This window comes from Artemia franciscana, chromosome 13 (genome assembly GCF_032884065.1).
Source record: "Artemia franciscana chromosome 13, ASM3288406v1, whole genome shotgun sequence".
Lineage (NCBI taxonomy): Eukaryota > Metazoa > Arthropoda > Branchiopoda > Anostraca > Artemiidae > Artemia > Artemia franciscana.
The window spans coordinates 48,297,312-48,321,198 of record NC_088875.1 but is presented as its reverse complement, the minus strand read 5'-3'; the positions used below and the strand labels follow the sequence as shown (position 1 = coordinate 48,321,198).

At 35.9% G+C, this 23,887-nt stretch overlaps 1 protein-coding gene across 1 annotated transcript in view; it reads right to left on the bottom strand.

Annotated features, from left to right (window-relative positions):
• The window catches only part of LOC136035030 (protein aurora borealis-like), a 47,134-nt gene that overhangs the window by 15,432 nt on the left and 7,815 nt on the right, over nucleotides 1-23,887 (bottom strand). The window contains exon 3 of the mRNA XM_065716622.1: nucleotides 19,259-19,512. Coding sequence (XP_065572694.1) covers nucleotides 19,259-19,512 — 254 coding nt within the window. The remainder of the gene's footprint in view (nucleotides 1-19,258; nucleotides 19,513-23,887) is intronic.

The window sequence follows — 23,887 nt, the reverse complement described above, 5'->3', positions numbered from 1 at the left end:
GGAGAGCCCATCTAGACCTAGGGAATTCCCACGTTTTAAATTCGTGATTACTTTCTGGAATTCACCGAAAGTAACAGGGGCCAGGAACATACTAGAATTTTCGGATGACGGTAGATAATCTTTATATGAACCAAATAAAGATTCAGGGGATTTCGGATCAGCAGTAGCACTAAAATGGGAAAAGTAATTACAAAAATAATCTGAAACAACATCCTTCCCCTTCAATTCAACACCACTTTCATTTATGATCACTTCAGGATGTCATGTCTTAGTATTATTTCCATTTTTTTCCTTGATTAATTTCCATGTAGTCCGAGGTGAATCCGATTTTTTAAATGAATTTTCATAATAAATTTGTTCACTTGTTCTAAGAATTTTAACCAACAAATTTTTATAATTTTTGAATCGCTGTACATTATGAGCTGAGGGGTAATTCATTTTTATCTTATAGAGTCGATTTTTTTCCTTGATAGATTTTAAAAGCGATAAACTTATCCAAGGTTTTTTGAGTGAGTTTCTTTTCCGGTATGTAGCTCTAAATAGGCAATGAAGATTCAGTTTTTCGTTCAGAATTCGATAAAATACATCCAAAGATTTATTTGAATCATTCTCGTTAGTAACTTCACTCCAATCTACATCGCTTAGACTATATTTCAGTTCATTCATATTTATTTTTGAAAAATTTCTCCTTTTCATAGGGTTTTCTTTATTCGATATCTTTTGCGCTCTGAAGTCAGACATTAAAATACAATGATCAGACGCATCTTCCATAACCACAAATGTAGCCTCACATGGATTAAATTTGTCAATAAAGTCTGCCATGCTGGATGAGGGAGGACGATAAATTACAGCAATTAAAATTTTTTCATTATTTGGTAAAAAACACTCAACAATACAGCTTTCAAAAACCATCTAAGTATTCAGATATAGAAATTCTTCTCTCAGTCGCGCCGGAATATAATTGTTAACTAGTATTGCTAAACCACCTTACTTTTTTTTTATTTCTGCTTACATGAAAGAATTGGAAATCGCTAATATTAATTTTATTTGCCGAGTTTTCATCTAAAAATGTTTCACAAACCCCAAGAATATCCGTGCCCGATTCAAATAAAAAATTTTCAATCGCACCTTGCCCACTCCTCCAACCACGACAGTTCCGAAAATATATTCTCCTCATATTTTGATGCATTGCAAAACCAAGCTAGGAACAAAACTGAGCCTGTTGCCCCTTCATCCCTCCAACTCCCCCTCAACGCCCTCAGACCCCGTTCAGTTCCAGCTCTATTGCAAAAAGGTAAGCACAATGTGCCTTTTTGAACCATAATCAAGTAAGGACACTAATTTTTTATGATGGAACTTAAGCTTAAGAAAGCTCAATTAAGAGCTTAAGTAAGTGGGCAACACCTCCCTAATGTCAGTCCTACTACTAACTTTCTTGTAGAACGGTAGCCATATATTACACCTTGTCTGAACCGGAATCTTACAATGATTTTTAATCTGTTTGAAAGGAGGATCAAAGGGCATCTCTATCCCCCCATTCACACATCAAAGACAACCTTTTATTGAAAATTTGGGAATACTTCCTTTTTTCAACTGATACCGTGCAATGATTTTGAGTTAATATTATCGGAAAGCGCAAAATGGGCAAACGGTCCCTCCAATGTCCCTTTCCCTGCTCTCTACAAACCATTTCCTTTCCTTTACGGAAACGAAGGCATATTGTACATAGTTTCCAGGAAAATCAAAAAGATTCTCAATCTCACGCAAGACATCTAGGATAATTATTATTATGAAAAGAGAAATCACCAATGCAACAGCACAAACACATAAAAAAAAGAGAGAGAGACAGAAGGAGAACAGGAAGACTGTTTTCCTATTAAATTAGTGATTAATATAGACCAGCACTTGAATGGGGCCTTAACCCTACTCATCCATAAAATCACATAGGTCAAACAGCATAGCCATACGTTATTTATCAATAATAATATATCCCAGTATTGCATATCTTTAATTAACCAAGTTCCAAATAGCCCGCATAATCACTTCTGCGGGCTTAATTCAAAAATGGAACAGGGTTACTAGCCCTCTGAGATGGATAAGGTCAGATATATGAATGAGCACACAAAGGTGCAAACCTGCATAACAATTGTTTATTTGATGGTTAAGAACCAGCACTGGAATCTAGAATTCAGTATATATATCTCTGCAGTTGAATTCAGATAGGGAACATAATTAAACCCGAGAGTTAGTTATCTTTAATAGCCTATCCATTAGGAGATTAAGGTGAGAATCTTTTTGTCTCAAATAAAAAAAAAGTCTTAAATAAAAAAAAATACAAAAAAATGTTAAATAAAAAAGGTTAAATAATAAAAAATCAAAATTTTCCAGATATAAGTAAAATGATGCAAAGATAGGAACTATATCAATAGGAATATTTATATCAGAGGCCACTACTTCCTTTATGCTATAGTTTGACAATAAAGACATTAATCATGCTCACAATAAAGACAGACTTTATTTATAATATGTAGGATCACTTGTTTGTTTCAAATTTCAATGTCACCTTTTAATTCTATCAGAAAAATTTCCGTTTTAAATATTATATTTCAGTCCATTTTTAATCACATATCAAAAATGAGCAAGTTGGTCATCCCATCATATTGTAAAAGCTTTATAAAAATCATTAATAACAACCCTTCGTCTTACGTGGACCTATTTTAGTCCTACTTTTAGGGACGAATATCAAGTTCACGCAGAGCATCGTCTCTGGAACTGGAAGGGTGTTTAACTAGATTTTCAGTTATCCTATATTAATTGACCATCTTAGAATTTTCAACCGGCACCATTATCACCCTTGTTGGGCCAAATGTATTGTTTTGTGACACAAAATGGCAAGGCATGGACAAGAGTTCCAAATTTATCTTGAGGCGAACCCTTTCCCGATATTTTACAAACATTTGTTCGATACAATTAGCTCTGGTAAAAAGAATACGAAAAAACAAAGTAACTAAACATTCATTTGCGACCATCTTTGAATTATTTAATTGAGTTGAATGAATGAATTTAGTTGAGTGATTCGATAAATGAATGAATGAATTATATCTGTTAGACCATAAACTCACAAAAGAGTATACCGTTGAACGACCCAACTATGAATGCGAGCTACAAAAACACACACACACACAAAAAGGGGGGAAAAGCGGCTAGTAACCCACGTATAAATCCAAAGAAAACCAAAACTATCAATATTAAAACGCTTCTGTTCGAAATTTTTTATAAAGTTTTCTGCGAAAATACACAATAATCAAATCAAAAGCAAAATGATAAATATAGAACCGAAAATTTTAAATTAATTCCGCTCAAGTACCAAGTACAAGGAAAATTCAGCTAATATAAGTTCTACTATTACTCTAGACAACATATAGGGTTTGTAGAATTTACTTTCAAAATTGAAAAAAAAATTCCTTTAAGCAACAAACGCTTGCAGCTAATTGAGTTGAAGGATAAGGATGGCCATTAGGAAAAGAAAAGGCCGCGTAAATATGAAGTTGTCATTAAAACTAGGTCTTTGGTACCCGGGATGGGGCTTCTTCCAATCTAAGAAAAGCCGTCAATACTAGTACATGAGCTGAATTTTCAGGAATTTACATAATTATTTGTTTTATTTTTAACATTCCTCTTTACCTTTATTTGGATTTTTATCGATCTAGACAAGTGAGAGTACAGAAGGCCTTATCCAGGGTTGAGGGATCAGGGCTTAGACCCCTCCCCCTCCCCCGAATCTTTGGTCCAACTCATAAAAACGAATCAAAAATGCATAATAAATTTTGGATGCGTTTTTCTGAAGTTTTTTGTATATCTCCCCCCCCCAAAAAAAATACTGGATACACACATATCGACGGTAGAGAGCGATAATCATCGAGCCGCATTTTTTTTTTAGTTCTTCCAAGAGAGTAGAGAACTTCACAGAACAGCTTGGAAAAATTGAATACATGCATATAACTTCAGAAGTATGATGCATATGTAAATAATGTTTTGATTGTGATTGTAATTTGAAGCCGGGCCATACAAAAATGCACCGAAGAGATTTTCTAAATAAAAGAAATACAGATGCATTCGCTTCTGGCATTTTTTATTGTTTTATCCTAGGATTTTTAACAAATCAATCGTTTCAGATTCCAATATTGAACCTGCTATATTAAATAAAGATAAAAATAAAGTTGAAGCATTGTGACTAGCTCTAAGGGATCTACTTGAATTTAGCCATAAATACATAGCAACCATAAGATTAACATGATTGACCCTAAAATATTGCTAACCTAAATAATTTTTCTTCCATGCCCCCTGTTAGGACTAATTTCAACGTCAGTACTACAAGGCAAAACAAATTGGCTTCGGTGGGCACCCAGATACTCGTTGGATAGCCCCGGCCTTTTTCACCTATTGTTAAATGTGGCCGTGATCAGCTTTTCGTATAATCGTGCTGTCCTTTTTTGTCTACGCAAAGCTCAGAGGCAATTAAGGGACTTGAGGTCTTTGACTTATTGAGCAACCTCCTACCAGTCAAACAGTTCGTGGAAACGAACTGTAGTAAAGAGCGACCCGGCTCAATAGTAAGCGAAACTCTAAAAAATGGAATTTTGATACCAATAGCAACATCAAAAGAATTACATTTTTACGCTGATTTTAAATATATAGGCTTTGTCTAGTTTAGTTTTACTTATCAAAAGTTAAGAGCCTGATAAAATTTGTCTTATTTTAGAAAATAGGGGGGAAACTCCCTAAAAGTCATAGAATTTTAACGAAAATCGCACCATCAGATTCAGCGTATCAGAGAACCCTACTGTAGAAGTTTCAAGCTCCTATCTACAAAAGTGTGGAATTTTGTATTTTTTGCCAGAAGATAGATTATGGATGCGTGTTTATTTTTTCATTTGTTTGTTTTTCTTTTTTGTTTTTTTAGCCAGGATCGTATCGACCCAGTGGTCCGAGAATGTCGCGAGAGGGCTCATCCTAAAGGAAATTAAAAGTTCCAGTGCCCTTTCTAAGTGACCCAAAAAATTGGAGGGCACCTAGGCCCCCTCCCACGCACACCTTTTCCCAAAGTCACCAGATCAAAATTTTGAAATAGCCATTCTGTTCAGCTTAGACGAAAACCTAATAACTATGTCTTTGGGGACGACTTAATCCCCCACAGTCCCCAGTGGAGGGGCTGCAAATTACAAACTTTGACCATTGTTTACATATAGTAATGGTTATTATGAAGTGTACAGGGGGACTTTTTCGCGCTGGGGTGGGGGTGGGTCGGTGGGAGGGGGTTACGTAGGAGGATCTTTCCATTAAAGAATTTATCATGAGGGAACAGTCCCTGAAGAGAATGCTTATTTTCTAGCATTATTAAAAAATAAACAATGAGAAAATAAAGAATTTTTTGAACTGGAAGTAATGAGCAGTATTAAAACTTAAAAAAAGCACAAAATATTGCGTATAATAAGGGGGGTTCGTCTCCTCCACAATACCTCGCTCTTTACGTTAAAGTATTTTTAGTAATTTCAACCATTTATTCTACGGCCTTTGTAGTTCAAGGGCTATTCTTAAAGATTTGGGACAAAATTCAAGCTTTAGTGTAAAGAGCGAGGTATTGACGAGGGGGCGAACCCCCTCATATACGTGATAAAAATACACAAATATAGAAGTTCGTTACGTAAGTTAATTCGTAAGGTACGTATGTTTATTACGAGCAAAAATGTTCTTAAAAAAATTAAAAAAATAATTGCAATTTTTAAGTAACCAAAAATTGGAGGGCAACTAGACCTCCTCCTCCACCCCCTTTTTTATCAAAATCGTCCGATCAAAACTATGAGAAAGTCATTTATCAAAAAAAATAATAATATGCAAATTTCGTTTTAATTATTCATGTGGGGTGAGCCAAAATCAAAACATGCATTAATTCAAAAACGTTCAGAAATTAAATAAAAAAGACAAGTTTTTTTAACTGCAAGTAAGGAGCGACATTAATACTTAAAACGAACAGAAATAATTCCGTATATGAAAGGAGTTGTTCCCTCCTCAGCACCTCGCTCTTTACGCTAAAGTTTTTTTTTATTGTTTTAAAAAGTAGAGTTGTGACAAAGAGTCAAACTTTAGCGTAAACAGCGGGGTGTTGAGGAGGGGACAACCCCTTTCATATACGGAATTATTTCTGTTCGTCTTAAGTTTTAATGTCGCTCCTTACTTGTAGTAAAAAAAACTTGTTTTTTATTTAATAATATCAAAAGGAGGGTTTATTCCAAGTTATCAGGTAGAATCAATTTTCAGGCTCTACCTCCTGGCAAAGGTTATCGGATATGAATGCTCTCTTAGATACTTAAAGACAGAGATATTATGAATATCTAAAGAAAAAGATAGTTTCGGAGACCTTCTGCCTCCCGGCAAAGATTTAGGTGACAAGGAGTTAAGGTTCTCTTCCTTCTTACTCCTCCAAACTGGTCAAACTGCTCTAATACATAGATATTAGTTTTAACTTCTAACTAAGTTGGGTTAGGGACAGACAACTCTTTTTCTGTTGAAATAATGATTTTAAAACCTCTTTCCTCCCAAAACAACTGGTTTAGTCCTGGATCTTGAAAAGTATAAGTAAGACTTTAACTTTACTTCTAATCAAGTTTGGGCATAACCACCATCAATTGTTCCAGTATAATAAGCAAGGGTTCGTCTCCCTTACTTATTTTCTGTTTCTAAACCTTATTTTCTGTTTGTTTCTAAACTTTATCTTCTTTTAAGAGCTTTACCCAAAGAGACCAGTTCCGAAACCTTAAGATTCACAACATGGAAATTAACTCTGTCTTTCCATCAACCTTTGTGGACATCCAAAAACTAATTCTGGCTAATGATTTGATTAAAGAATTTTTCCCTCTTCCTTCCTCCCTATCACAATGTCCTCGTCTGATTCAGTTTATCTTAAAAGGCAACCTTAAATCATTTATCTCATTTATCTTAAATTGACCATATTTGCAGATGTGATTTTCCTTTGGTAACTAGAGGCCGCAAATAAAATAACTCAGTCAAATGAAACTTTAAAATAATTTCTATATTAAGTGTTCATTTTTCACGGATTACATTTTTTGTGTGTGTAAGAACGAGAGTGCCGCCACCACATGGCAATTTTGCCACTGAAACTGGAAGGCTTAAAGCAAACAACGTTTTAGGTAGTTCTGTGTCAATTAGATATCTCAGTAATTTACTTATTGGCCCTAATGTGGTAAATGTTACTGTTTTGCGGCAGAAAACAGTACTTGGCACTTTTCAGTGGCGTGATCTGTTTTTTTCCTAAAAAACAGACAGGGGAGCAAATACTGTGTAAGCTGTTCTGCATACAGAAATTAAGCTTAAACTTCGAAAATATTTCTACAAAAGTAATCACGCATCCTATTCTTTCACACACTTGAAGTCGTGGATGCTACCAGGGACAGACAAGAGGGGAGGACAACGGCCCGCTGGAGAAAAATACATGTCCTCCTCCTCCAGAGGGAAGCTCCTGATAGCGCTTTTTCTCGAGATAACTTTTTTCTAGATAGACTAGAATTTGTTTTCAAGCATGGGTAAACAAATCCTAAACTTCAAAGAATTAGAAGTCACACTTGTTTCTCTGAAATAGGTTCCAGAAAAGTAATCAGAAAAGTTAGTTTCAGAAAAGTAATCCTTGTTCTAAAAACGTTCTGAAATTGGAAAATAAGTTTTTCCGTATACCTAAGGTATACTATAGTTTTAATTCCATATAAGATTAAACTTTCAACTGGATATTCTCAAGACTTTTTTTTTTATTTTTAGGCCATTTTGTCAGAGGATAACAACAAGGCTTTAAATTTGGCCCCTGATATCGCTTTCTTCGGCAGGTATAGAAAAAGAAAATGGAAACAGAATATCCTGTAAGACTGGAGGAGATCATCAATAAGTATCCGGAGAGTTTGCGAGCGTTTTTAACTCTTACAGGGTACAATCACTTTGCAGCATTTAAGAATCTAACCAGAGAAAAGATCAATGAAGCTGAAATATATATGAGACAGATAACGCTGGACCAAATGCCCAGCGACACTATTAAGAAGGCCTTCGGGATATTCATATCTTGTCCTGAAAGATTTCAACTTGTCCCTGGGCATATAGAACTCATATTGAAGGGCGTTGACGAGTTGAAGACTTTGACTGAAATCCCACTGTCCATTGCGAATGGATCAATGTCCACTGGAAAGGGCAAAGCCATAAAAAGTTACAAATGATGCTTCGGAGACAACTTGGCATAATAAATGTTTGCTTGCGAAAAGAGAATAGATGTACTTGTTTGCTATTATTATAAAAAAAAATAATAATAAAGAGACTGCTCTCCTAGAATTTCACCATATAAGTGCGCTTTAATTTAATTGGTTTACATCTATCAAGTGTTATCACAAGCATTTACTCCTTAGTGGTTTTTATTTACTTCACAACACATTGCTGCTTATTTTCGGAGAGAAAAAAAAATTATGTTTTTAAAAGACGGATTATTTTTATAATCTCTCCTGGGACATTTTAAACAAGTAAGAAGAACGAAAACTTAAATATCATTCCTCCTGTCTAAAAGTACAAAAGAGTGGTAAAAATAAGGGAAGTTTTTGAGTCCAAAGATTTTCGGCAATTAATCCTTCAGTTTCTCTATGGTTAGATTTAGTGTATTTTTAACTATGACTCGAATCACTCTGTCAATAAATTGCTACAACGTTGCTTCTAAGCATAATTTTGTAACAGCTTAGTGTTAGAACTATTGTTTCTCATTATAGTGTTACATAAAAATTACTTTTTGGATATTAACGTCTATACAGAACTACAGAATAAACATTGTATTCACATATCTACTATGTTTATTTTTATACTTACTGCTGCTACTACTAGCAACTTACTACAGTTGCCGGCTGGGCATTTTCAATTCAGATGCGCATGCTAAGCCCCCCCCCCCCGATCTATTTGGAATTTCACTTTTACCCCTTCCCCCTCCTAATCTGTCCAAAGTTTAAAGTTTCACTTTTACCCCCCAACCCCTTCAATGTAGTTCAAATTTACTCCAAATCTTTTCTTATGATTTCTTCCATATATATATATGTATATATATATATATATATATATATATATATATATATATATATATATATATATATATATATATATATATATATATATATATATATATATAATACGAGGAATTATAAAATGATAAAGACCATTTGCTCCCCTAATAACATAGAGAAATAACAGGGTGATTTTTCCCTCAGAATTTGGAGAAATATTACAAGATCTTGAAGAATTTTTGTTTTCAGATTGATGAGAATATTTTTTAATTTCAGTCTTGTTTAATATACCTAAATTAACTTTTTACCCTGGAATTCGTTTAAAACTCATCAAAGAAGCTCTTTGAGTCACTTTCAAGCATTAAGCAAATAAGAAAATACTTTTTCCTAAGGAGAATCAATAGCAAGATAAAAACCTAAAAAGAACAAAAACATATAACGTATATGAAGAGGCTGTCCCCTACTCTTCATGCCAAAGTTTGACCAGTGCTTTCCTGAAAGCCTTTTTTATTGCAGTAAAATATAGCCAAGTGGTATATAGATGTTATTTTCTTACTGTTTGCCTTTAAAAACATAGGGTCTGAAAATTTCTTTATTTGAAGCGAATAGGCATACATAAGCCATATCATTTTAGAAGCATCGTGAACAATATTATTGATCCTGTTGCTATTGCTCATGTATTAGACAGTTTGTTCTTGAAGTATCTGGAAGAGAAATCAGCTCAAGGGCGAAAAGCAGCAAACTTATATGACAATGACAAATAATTTATTGTGGAATATCAAAATAAATAATTGCAATATATATAACTATAAATTAAAATGAGTGGTGAAATATTGTCGGAAAGATTTCCTGTATCGCTGTGTTGCTGCAGGGATGTATGGCTGTAGCTTGTTGCGGAGCTAAGTGTCGTGTGTTTTGTGCAATATTCGGTGGTAGGATATCGCGATGCTTCTGTGATGAGAAAAGGCTATGTCCGAAGCCCATTAGAAGTTGGTGCCTCCTTGTTTCAAGCGTTTTTAGACCTGACAGAACAAGACATTCTTCATAAGGTAACAGTGTATCCCCCAAAATCACTCGCAATGCACGCTTTTGTATTCCCTCAAGTTTGTTAGTTTGATCTTTTGTGAGACCAGAGTGCCAGAATGGACAGGCATATTCTAGAATAGTCTCATGTGAGTTTTGTAGTAAGTAAACATTGCACCTTTGCTTAGATTAAATCGGCGTAATTTTGCCGAAGACCTTAGAAGAGGGATAATTTGGAGAATTAAATGATTTGTATAGTTGTCCGATGTCAATCTACCGTTAAAAATTCTCATTTTCTGAACTACTGGTATACCCACTTCAGGTAAATCTAGTATCGTATGCTTTAAAAATGAAATCCTTATTATTTCTGATTTCGTTCTATTTATGGTGAGTTTTTTGCTGAAAAATCTCGCTCCAGTCTCGTTACCATTTCCTGTAGGTCTAGGATTTCATTCTGCTTCTGTAGTACTATCATTGTTAAGTCGTCTGCAAACTTTGCGCGATCTTTGTGCCACGTAACTATCATGTTGCAAAGTAACAAGAATAAGGTAGGTTCTAGCTTAGTTCCCTGAGGTATACCACATCTTAGGGTCGTCGTATTTGACAGCTTGTTTTTGCATTTGGTCTTCTGTTTTCGTTCAAATAGGAAACTTTCAACTATCTTGATTAAAAAGGATGAAAACCTTCCTTGAATTTTAATATTTCCTCATGGCTAGAGATATCAAAAGCCTTCCTGACTTCTGCTTGTAGAAGTTAAACAAATGCTTCATTAGTTTCAAGATGGGCTACCATTGTTTCAAAAATTTTTACAAGGTAGTGGCTTGTACTACATCTGTTGGAAGCAGTATTGTCGGTGGTCTATTATTTCGCTGGAGTCCTTGTAGTAGCCATTTGTTTATGAAAGTTTCATAAACTTTTGATAATAATGGAGTTAGAGAAATTGGTCGCAGATCACCCAGTTATTTGGGGTTTGTGACTTTCGGGACGGGGATAACAACCGCCTCCTTCAGTGACTCTGGAAACGTTCCTATGATCAGAAACTGACTTGTGCAATCTGTTACGCTTTCTGATAAGTTTCTTGATCCCGCTTGTGACCCATGGTTTGTTAGCAGAACATCGTTTTACAAGTTTCTCAGGACAAAAAGAATGGTAGGCATTGGTCATTTCAGAGTTTCCTATGATCAGAGACGTTCCTATGATCAGAGACTGACTTGTGCAATCTGTTGCGCTTTCTGATAAGTTTCTTGATCTCGTGTGTGACCCGTCGTGTGAGAGTTGAAAAGTCCGATCATCTGATTGACATCAGATATTCTATACAGGTGAGCCCAGTTTTTGTCTATGCACCATCTAGAAAACCCTTTTTTTCCTTCTGCTGTGAGAGCCGACATATAATAGTCTCTTTCTTAGCTTTTGGCTTCGTATCCTTAGGTTTCCAAAGTATCAAAAATGGGTACTCATGCCTAGACTAGGCTCTGATTCAGAGGGATGGTAAAACCCTCCCACATCTGTGAAAATCAGATCGATAGTTGATTTCTCCGCAGTAGGTACTCTTACCACCTGTTTGAGATCAAGAGATTGAATGATCCAGATGCCTGTCGAGATCGTTGAAATCGCCTAGTAGCACTAAGCCACTATTCGTATTAGTTTGTCGGATTTGGTCAATGGATGTATGGAGGTGATTTATTAGGGCTTTACGGTAGTCAGCACGTGGCGGAAAGTACAGGATTCCAAAAATAGGTGATGAAAAAGCTCGTGGCATTTTTTGGGGCTCAACTTTTACCCAGAAAAGCTTGTAGGTACTCATGTGTTCATTTAATTTCAAGATGTTGTGTTCAACGTCTGCTTTTATATAGACACCAACTCCACCGCCGTGTGTAGTAATATTGTCATCTTTATCAGTACGGTTTCTTGTGTAAACCTCATAACCAGGAACGCTAGCAACAGATGGGAGTGCAGACCACGTCTCTGTGATGCAGCATAATTCGATCTCTTGACTTTTTAGGCGAACACTATGTTCAGTGATTTTATTGCAGAGTGATTGAGCATTAACAAGCATTATAGTTAGAAGGTCGAAGCTTAGGGTTTTTGAACTGCTAGGATATGAGGTAGATATTTTGTGACTTTTAATTTGAAGAGTTGATGCTATGGTCCTTTGCTGCTATTGCTGTGTTTGATCTGTTGCTATTCCCTCATGCATGGCATTTTCAATTCTTTTGAGATTTTTCTTTCTGCTTGAGTTTGTAGCTGGAGTCGTGTAAGATCAGGCCCTATGTAGATCTTACAGCGGGTCTGGGGATCTGTAGAATTTCGCAAATTTCTGGCGTTTTTCAGAATACTGTTTCGTTTTGCCAAAGTTGAAGCGTTATCTCGGAGCTTTCTTGGTTTGTCATTTTCTCTTGTTCTTCCTAGTCACCTAGTCTCAATAAAGTCATCAATTTCTAAGGTGGCTTCTAAGCTATTCTTTCGGCAAAATTCAATGATTACTTGTGACTCTATTCCATTAAGATTATCAGACTCAGGAATTCCCACTAAGACCAAGTTACGTCGCTTTTCTTCCCGCAATTGCTTCTCCTTTTTAGCTAATAGAAGTGTTTCGATTGGGTTGGTTGCGTAGGCCGCGGTGGGTATACTTGCACCAAGACCGGCTGCTCCATTTTGTGCCACATGCGAACAAAGTGCTTGATCGCCAGAATTTGGAGTTGATCGTCCCTGTTCATTTGGATTGACGGTTTTCGTACGATCTGCCATTATCCTAACTTGTAGCTGCAGATGGGTTACATTCCGCTTGGAGCAGGATGAACATTCGTATCGAAACAAGATTGATTTTGGGTCATGAAGTTTCATCGAGAGGACAATATCGGGTTTATTCCACGGCAGGAGGCATGCTCCCACTCACTACAGAAGAAACAGCGAAATGTGTGGCAATAACTGCAAGATTCTGCACTTGGATTTATTTTGTTTGTTTGGCAACAACATCAACAACAGCAACGCTTTAAGAAATTTATAATAAAAGTTCTTGTGATATTTACCTAGATTTATCAGCAGTCAGTTGAACCAATCTTATACCAAACCATCTTCTAGACAACACTGTAGTGTTTTTTTTTTGTGGATGGTGAAGTCCTCCCTTTGAAAGAGTGGCAGACAGTCTGGTTTTATAATATCAATTTTTCTCTTCTTCTTTTTATTTGTATTAAAGCTTATTCCAATAGGCAATGCATAGAACACCTCCCAAAAAAATCCCCCCGGACCCTACCCCAAGTACCACTGAAAACATTCAACCCCTTGGCTGGTCAAGTCAACTTTCTCAAAGCTCACATGAGGGGTCATTGAATAATACAATGGTGGAAGTCGGGGCATATGTCACAATACAGGATGAGACTGAAAATGAATTTCAAGAGGTCCTATCAAGAAACTCAAAAAAAAGGAAAAAGATTTCACCAATCAAAAGTAATACCCCTCCCCATGATCCAACATTCCCCTCACAAAACCTTGGAATTTACTTAAAAATCACTCCAGATACCCCATTTGAGATAAAAAAGATAGCTCTCTTGAGGGTTGCAATCTTTAAAATGTTAAAATCAATGTTTTCATTAAACACTAACCGTGATGGATCTCTGCTAATAGCCCTTCAAGATTCTAAATCAGCAGATATATTACAGAATTCAAAATCTCTTCTTAACATACCAATAAAATCTGTTCTCTGGACCCCAAACCAAAACCCAACTAAAATAGTAGTGTATAACATCCCTCCAGAAATTCCTATTCAGGATCTAAAAGAAGGACTCTCTGACAGAACTGGTAACCCAATCTCAGTAGCTGATGTAACCCAATTGGGTAAACCAGATGCCAATGGCCAAAAGTTAAGCAAGTCTTTCTTATTCACACTAAGAGAAGAAAATAATAACCTGGATCAGATATTCCTATTTGGACAAAGGAAACCCCACAAGCCCTACAAGCCAAAACCTATCCAATGCCAAAAATGTCTAAGACTAGGACACACAAAAAACACATGCAGTGAAACATTACATGAATGCAATTCTTGTAAAAACTCCCACCCCACTGGAATGATAAATTGTAAAAACAATCAGCCAAAATGTATCAACTGCAATGGTCCCCACGATTCTACTAATAAAACTTTATGCCCTGTATATAAAAAACGAGCACTAACACTCCAAATAGCAACAGAAAAAAACATACCTTACCCTTTTGCAGCAATGGAAGCAAATGCAGCTCAATCACACTTGACCAAAAACTTTATGAAACCACCCAACCCTCTCACCCACAGACCAACCATTCTACCAAAAGCTTCAAGCACCCCCAATAAGACTCCTTCCTCAAAGCAACCAAGCTCACATTCCTATAAGAGAGATTCACCCTGGACAAACCTTCTAGCCTCTACAAGTAATGATAGAAGATCAGAATGGCCACCTCTCCCAAGTAGTAATGAATCAGAAGTATTAACGGGTATTAATCAAATTATCAACAAAAAGCCAGATGAAAATCCAAATGAATTAACACCTAACATGTGCCTATTTATACTAAATTCTAATGCAGTACAGTCAATGAACCTAAAACAACCACAAAAAGCAAAAAATAAGCGAATTGGCAAAATTGTACCAACCAAATCACATGCATATCCAAGCAAAAAAAGATCTTGCTCTGCTCCTAGCAAAGCTAAAGATTGATACACAGCAAAATGAAAATTAAAACAATAAAGCAGCATATTTCAATACTTCAGTGGAATGTAAGATCACTTTCAGAAAATAAGTTAAATGAACTTTTGTCTTTTATGAATAATAATTCCATTGATATTGCTTGCCTTCAAGAAACCCATTTGACTAATAACCAACAAACAAAGCTTCCAGGATATACTATCCTGAGAAAGGATAGGTCTTCACAGAGAAAAGGAGGTGGCGTAGCTATAATTTTAAATAATAATATTAAATTTTGCGGTATTAATTTCCCAGATTTTTCAAATGATGTTGATGTTATTGGTATCAATGTCTGGATAAATAATACAAAAACATACATATTAAATCTTTATAACCCTAATGGCCAGACTACAGATGCCATGGATTTTTTCACTTATATTACTAATTCTAATATGCTAAAAAACATAATCATCTGCGGGGATTTTAATGCCCACAGTCTTCTGTGGGGGGATAAGCCAGCAAATAAAGCTGGTAAGCTTATTGAGAGATTGATTTCAAATAATGCCGATTTAGCAATTGCTACCCCTCCTAATCTAAATACATATTTTAACCCCAAAAGTGGCAAATTCTCAACTATTGACCTACAAATTGTTTCGATAAATATATTAAATAAAATTTATATTAAGAATTGAGAATCTATGCACTGACCATTTTGCAATAGTATCCTCTTTAAATGAACCAGCCAACATTCTCCCACACATCCCTAAATATGTCAACACCAAAGCAAATTGGACCATGTTTAGAAATAAGCTTAATGAAGAAGTCCTAAGTTTAACCCAGAAATCTCATACCTCAGTTGTAACTGCTGACACGTGTGCTGAAGCTATGACATCAATATTAACAAATGCAGCTAATCATGCTATCCCAAGAAATTCACCTAGGAAAACCATCCCTAAACACACCCCTAAAGCATGGTGGACAAAAGATTGCCAAATTATGTGGAGAATAAAAAATGCAACTAGGAGAGCATACCTAAGAAAACCATCCCCTGCCACATATTTAAGTAAATTACAAGCAGAGGCTAACCTCAAGAGAACAATAACTAATGCTAAATATAATTATTGGAATAATTTTGCAAATAATCTTTCCAGAGAAACATCTGAGCCAAGAATACATAGACTTATAAGCAAAATCTGTGGGAAAAAAACATCCTCCAACCCTCTTATGTATGAACTAATACATGAGAATTCCCACTATGATAATGACTTTGATAAGACAAAATTATTTGCCTCCCTTTTCTCAAAAAAGCTAACATCAAAAAACAAAAATATCACCACACAAATCATGACAAATCCTATTTACCAGCCCCGACCAGGTTCAGATTATATAAACCATCCCTTCTAAATACATGAATTGAATAATGCAATACAGCATATCAAGGCCAATGCTACAAGTAGCTATGATAATATACACCCTATATGGTTAAAGAATCTTACCCCTTTGTACAAACAGGAGCTCCTAAATTGCTATAACCATGCATGGGCTACATCCACATTCCCTAATAACTGGAAATGTTCATCTCTCATACCAATTTTAAAGAAAAACAAACCTAAACATGACCCTCAGTCATATAGACCCATAATGATTACCCCAGTGCTGGGAAAATTAATGGAGAAAATGATTTACCATCGGCTGCTATGGTTTGTTGAGAAGAATAATCTGATACCTCATACTCAAACTGGCTTCAGGAAACACCACTCATCAACAGATGCTTTCATAGTGTTAACAAATGCAATAAATGAATCCCTATCAAAAAATAATGTCTTAACTGCTGCTTTCCTAGATTTTGAAGGAGCTTATGATAATGTTGACCACCAGATTCTCTTAGTTAAACTTACAAACCTTGGACTACCCCCCAAACTTATATCCTTCATAAAATCCTTTATTGAAAAACGAAGTTTCATTGTTTGTGTAGGTTCAGCCTCTTCACCCAAAACTTCAATAACCAAAGGCCTTCCACAGGGTGCGGTCCTGAGCTGCCTCCTATTTTCACTATTTCTGTGGGACATGAACCTCCCACATACCAATCTACAGTACGCTGACGATCTGGTATTATGGGCAACTGGCAATACCTTCGAGATTGCTCATTCAAAGTTGCAAAATGCACTTTTCCAATTTGAAAAGTTCTCCCAAAAGTCCATTTTACCTACTGCACCCACAAAGTCAAAAATTATCCAATTCCGCCATAAGCGAAATCATTATGATGCTAGGCTAACATTAAATGGAATACTTATCCCAGAGGACAATCAAATTAATTATCTAGGGCTCATACTTGACCAAAAACTAAATTTCCACCTCCACATTACAAATACAATAAAAAAGTGCTATAGAAAAATAAGAATAATTAAAAGGCTACTAGCCACACCTTGGGGCTGTAATGAGAAAACACTACTCCAGTTTTATAAATCATATATAAGACCCCATATTGATTATGGCCTCATAGTATATGGTGCTTGTGCTAAGACCCACATGCAAAAAATCGAAACGACGCAAAATGATATAATTCGTCTTATATTTGGTCTTAGGAAACCAACAAAAACTAAGTTTCTGCTTACTGAGAGTGGACTATCACCAATAAATGAAAGAAGAAGATCTCTACTAATTAAGTACCTTACGAAAATTGAGGCCAATGATTCTCATACCCTGCATAACTGGTTAAGAAATCCATCTATGTTTAGAGGCGTTGCAAATAAATATGCAAATATCCAGAAGAAGTTCCCAGTCCCAGTAAAATCTATTGCACCCACATTCCCCCAAACCCCCCCTTGGAGTTGGTCAACCCCCATAATAAGGACTGACTTCTCAAAGTGGATCAAAGAACTTACCCCCATTTCCTTCATTCAGAAAAAATTTGCCAAGATAAATAATGTTGCTTATAAAAACCATTTCCAAATTTTTGTAGATGGGTCCAAAATGAATGAGAAAGTGGCAAGCGGAGCATTCTTCCCAACCCATAATATCGCTTTAGGAGAGAGATTACAAGATAATTCATCTGTAATGTCTGCCGAGCTAAATGCCATAATCGTGGCATTAGATTTCCTCATGGTTAATGAATATATGAACGTTAATATTAAAAATATTATAATATATTCTGACTCTTTGTCAAGCCTTGAGCTTCTTTCGTCAGCTTCTCAAAATAAGATGGATATTGACACATTTCTTTGTCTTAGGATTATTGATATTTTTGCTTCAAAAGGTATTTTAACTCAACAGTATATTCCAAGCCACTCGGGTATAATAGGTAACCATAAGGCAGATGAAATAGCAAAAAATCCTTTGAATATTGACCAGCCAAGTGGGAGACCAATCCCCATTAGAGATATTTACCGCTGGAGACTTACAGAGGTACTGATAAATAATAAGAATCCTACCCTATCACCTTTCCCAAGTAAGCACCTTTCCAAGATTTATCATAGAATCCGGTCAGGTTCAAATGGGCTAAATTTTCAGGCATTTTCTTATCAGATCCCTAACACAAGTGGCGAAGTTCCCTCGTCCCCCCTTTGCAGGTCATGTAATCTTAAGAATGAAACAATAGATCACTGCCTATTTGAATGTAATATGCTGACGTCTGCACAGTATACCCTGCGATGTAAAATGTTAGAATGCTTCAAACACCACAAAATTCCACTAACAGCCAAGAGTCTTGCTGACCATACTCTCTCGCAGAGCACAGAGATCAATATATACTCTCTTATAATTCAACTGCTGGTATCAAAAGATATACTTCAAGAAATCTGAGCAGATACAAATCATATAAGACAAACCAGCTCCATAGCTCTGTCGATTTCACAGAGTGAGCCAAAAGGAAAAGGGCTAAATAGTATCGACTGAAAAGCCCGTCTGCTGAATAAGAAGAAGAAGATTCGCTACGCGATTGTATGGTAGGGGTTTCATGAATCAAAGGACTTTCACCGATGACCGAGGGTTTATTGTTGTCTAAAGACTACGTTGGAGCAGTAGATACAGTAATGGAGCCTTGATTGTGCTGCCTTTGGCTGTTCCGAGTTCCGACTGTCGCGGCTTTTGGTGTGTTAGTTACTTCTTTGAATCGATGACAAAGCCACTTCCCCAATCATTTTTCAGTAGCTTCTTTTTCGTAGGTGACAGATAGTGACAGAAATGGAACCACTTCGTGCAGGTACGGCATGAAGTCCGGCAAACATATGTTTATGTTTTAGTGTTATTTACTGTCATTTAGAAAAATAATTTTTTTCTAATTCAATCAAAAAAAGAGATAACTAAAATAAGCACTACAAATATTATATGTAGGTTTTATGAATTAGAGTCATTATATCGCCAGGTAAAGCTAGATGACACTGTTTGTTTATTGTTGTTTTACTTTTTTTTTACTGTCAACAAAATTCTCAGTTTTTCTCTCTTCTCAGTGTTAATCTCTTGAAATGTGTTAACCTTGTAACGTACCTCAGACACTGACGGGCTGACAACTTGAGCGAAAACCGATGGACTAAACGAAGACATAGTTAGATGGTGAGTATCCACTTCAAATGGGTTGCGACCAGATCCAGAAAAAGAAGATGAGGAACCTGTCTTACTGCTGTTATTTCGACTTCCATTTGGAGGGGTTATGAAGGGTGATCTTTGGAAATTGCCAAAACGTAGTCTATCAATGTATTTATCTGGAGTTACAAACGGGTTTATGTCTTTTTGAATATGACCTGGAAAATTTATGATAATTATTACTATAATTGCTATTACTTTTATTATAACTTTATGATAAATATACGATACTTTATAATAACTACATTTTATTTAATATCAATTATTGCTTAACATCAATTATTACTTAATATATAATTATTACTTAATATCAATTATTATGGGAACTTCCTGGGAGGGTGTAAAGAGGGATGCTTTGAATAGATTGGGTTGGAGGAGGAGCGTGCGTAGCTGTGTTGGCCTCAGGCGGCTTGGTGTTGCGGTGAGTTATTAGTAGCAATTTTTAACAAAAAACATAACATAAACACATCTCCTCCAAATGCCACAGCATGACATGGAGGAGGGATAACCAAGAAGGGGTTTAAAAAAACACAACTACAACATCATATACCCTGCTTCTACTCGCTTAACACTCTACTCCTTCCTTAAGACACCTTAATTAAATTAAAACACTAAATCTAATACAACTATTGTAACTTTATCATAGCTACATTTATAATAACTATAATAATTATAGTTTATCCTCACTGTCATGCCTGAGCAAAGTTATGTATTTTCAACCACACTTTGATGCCTCTGATCTACATCCCTCTTCTGATCCTGTCCTGACCCTTCTGATCTAGAACAGCTTAGCAACAAATTTTTGGCAAACATCTTAGCCACGTGAAAATGTCAGATACAAACTTTAGAGGTGAGAGCAACGTTATTTTTCGCCCATGAGACAACAAAGTTATGACCTTTTTCTCTGGAAATCTCCTATGAACGAAATTTCTAAAGATCGGCAAATTTTACCATCACCTTATCTCCAAAAAACCCGTAAGTATATTTTATAGGGGACATCTACAAAGACGATATTTGTATAGCTGTTATTTCACCAAAAAAGTTCTAAAGTTCTAACAGGGATGCTTGAACCGACAGGCCTTTAAGAGGATTGATAATCCCTTCCACAGTACCATCCAATACGAACTTTGAACCATGCGACATCCTTCTAGTTAAAACGCAATATTGATTGATGACAAAGTGGCTGCTGGTGGTATATCCTGCCACTTGATTCATCCTAGTTTTTGCTCCCTTTAACTTCGAAATAACAGCACTGCCCTCTTAATAGATCTTTGAGTTTAAGGATAGGAAATAAATTTAACATCCATATAATAAGGCAGTAAAAGACATTAGCCTGAGTTAATTAATAATATAGCATCCTCAAAATCAATCTAGAAATAAATTTTTGAGATTAGTGCAATGCTAAAAAAAATATAAATTTCTGCAAAGAAAAATATCTTAATATCGGACATAGCAATCTAAATGACTATTGATTTAGCATAGGGCAATTCTATGGTTTCATAGGGCAAGCCTATGAACCAAGATAATGCGTTCCAACACAACAATGTGATAACATCAGCGAAAGAATCATGTGGGGTTAAAGAATCCAAAGCTTTACAAATTTCCAAATCAAAGCAGAAGGGAAAAGTCGAGAGACTAGCGGTATTTCATGCTTTGCTCAAAAATCAAACTATAAATCATAAAAAAGCAACCTTCATAATCTAGAAAAGCAACAAGACAACACAGCATTGCCTTTTGAAAAGCTATGGTACCTTCTGCCAGAAAGTACCATAGAAAAATGAAATATTAAGAAGTTTCGTCAAGGGAGAAAATTTGAAGGAAGAAGGAACGTTTCTATTTTTGCGACTAGGGTAAGGGTTAAATAGTTTTGACTAAAGAGCCCATGATTTTTATTAGAATTAGAAAGGATCAGGTAATCCCTTTGACCTTGAAGGTCTTAAGTTAGGACCTTTCTAACTGAGATAATGGTTCTCAAAACTTTGCAGTGCAGCAGGGTGGTGCAAGATAAAGGTGCAGGGTGGTGCAAGCTGTGTAACAACGTTTTATGGGTTAGGTGATGACAACATTGATAATGATCCCATCGATTGTGATGTAGAACACGACAAATATGATAAATATTGATATTAGGAACCGAGATAATTGGCCTCGATGATGACACTAGCTTTAATTACCAATAGCTCTGAATAATAGTTAGCGGCGGTGATTTAGTAAGAACGCTCTATCGATAACAATGACCTCAATGGCGAAGAGGTAGATGATAGCATCACCACCGTTCAGCATAAAGTCGCATTGGACCAAAACAACAGCGCACACTGCTTCTTCACCTTAATCTATTCTAAGCTTCACTCTTTACCCCCTCCCAGGAATTTCTAACTTCCTTTAAGTCCTTTCTTGTGACCTTTTTGCATCCCACTCGTGGAAAACCAGTTTTTATGATAATGATGATTGCAAAAAAAGAAGTGACATTTTTCTCCTTATACATTTAGAGGTAGCATAGCTGAATGATAATGATCCCATCAATAGTGATGTAGAACACGACAAACATGATAAATATTCACATTAGCAACCGAGATAATTGGCCTCGATGATGGCAATAGCTTTGATTAACAATAGCTCTGAAAAATAGATAATGGCGGTGATTTAGTAAGAACACTTTGTCGATAGCAATGACCTTAATGGCGAAGAGGGCTGATGATAATATCACTACTGTTCAGCACCAAGTCGCCTTGGGCCAAAGCAACAGTGCACGCTACTTCTTCACCTTAGTCTATTCTAAGCTTCACTCTTTACCCCCTCCCAGGAGTCTTTCCTTGTGACCTTTTTGCACCCCATTCGTGGAAAACCAGTTTTGATGATGATGATGATTGCAAAAAAAGAAGTGATATTTACAGTGACAAGTAACATACCGTAGCTGAATGTCTCTCAGCCGCCACTTCTCAGAAAAATAAAACTTATTCACCCATTAAATTGACTTTCCAGAGTCACAACTTTGCAGTTGGTAAGGGTAATTTTGAATCGATCTTGCCAACAAGAGATGGGAAATTTTCCTCCTAGTATTGGTCAAATAGCCCCTTAGAAAAAAAAATAAAGGATGGGCTCAATAATACAACCTCTCTGATTTCAATGCATTCAATATTGGCAAAATCCTTTGAAACTCGAGTCTTTGAATCACGCGACCCAAAACTTAAATCACTGTTCAAGAGTAGTAGGGTCCCTCAAACTGGGAGGCCATGAACTTAGGTCTTCAATGGTTCTAACACTTTTAGCTATCTCAGAATTTTTTATTCAAATCAATTACCTAAGTCAAGCCTAAATTGTTATTTTGCTAGCATTTTTCCGTGGCATGACATCTTTACTACTTTAAAGGGACATTAGAACTTTGAAACTTTCCATTCGAAACAACCTTATCCCAATATTCTACGACTCTTGGTCCGAAAGGATCGTCTCTGAAAAAAAAAACAATAACAAACATACAAATGAACAATCATCTGTGACCAATCTTTTCAAGCAAAATATAAAAGTTTGTGACTATGCATAAAAGAACTGTAAACCTCCTGTGCAGGGCTCTTGGACACACTTTTTTGGGATTTTTCGGGGGTTTCGTCAATTTCCTTATTCTAAATTTGTTTTATTTCTTATCCTAATAGCTTATGGTGGGTAACTTAAACTTAGAAAATTTTACACTTTTGTAATTGTCATGAAAAGCATATTTTTTTTCAATATGTATTATTATCAAGATTTCTTATTTTAAAGTTTTAGCTTCTACTGGTTTTAGCAACTACTGGCATGGGTGGCTCTTTACTTACAACTCGTTACAGAATCTAAATGATAGCTATTTTTGAAAGCTTCCTTTACTTGGTAGTGTAGAAAGGCAGTGTGATTGTCACCATTATTTAAAGCAGAAGTTCTCAGCCAGGGATGACCATACCCCTTTGGAGAAGCAAAGTGATGGCAGGTGGGCATGAACTCAATCTTTGGCCACATATTTGGAAGTCATGCTGACAACTTATACAATTCATTTTGATTGTCATTTTGGCAGTTACGTAAGGATCATTTGACCTTTGTTCTACATTGTACCATACTGAATTATTCATTGTAGGGGGGGCAACAACAAACAACATAGAAGCCCAATGATTTAAAGGGGGCAAATTGGGCGACAAGCTTGCTACTTGTCCCTGTAAAAAAACACCCAGCAACTGAAACGTCGATTCGACGCCCTATACGCCAGCAATGGCTCTAGAGGATCTTTATCCTTTTTTTAAATGTTATCATTGGTACACTTTTCATTTTATTATTTCTTAATTTACAAGGAAAAGCTTCAATTTTTATTGTAATATATTCATCCATAAATGAATTAAATCCCCAAGTATTGCATTAAACCTTAAACCGTTCTACAGACTTATCTCATGACCTAACTAGATACATTACCAAAAAATAAGTTTAGTTTTTTATTAGATAAGGATGTTGGGGGCGCGTACAGCCAAATGAAAGCTCTTTTTACAGCCAAAGCTCTTTTCACGTTTTGGAAAGGTA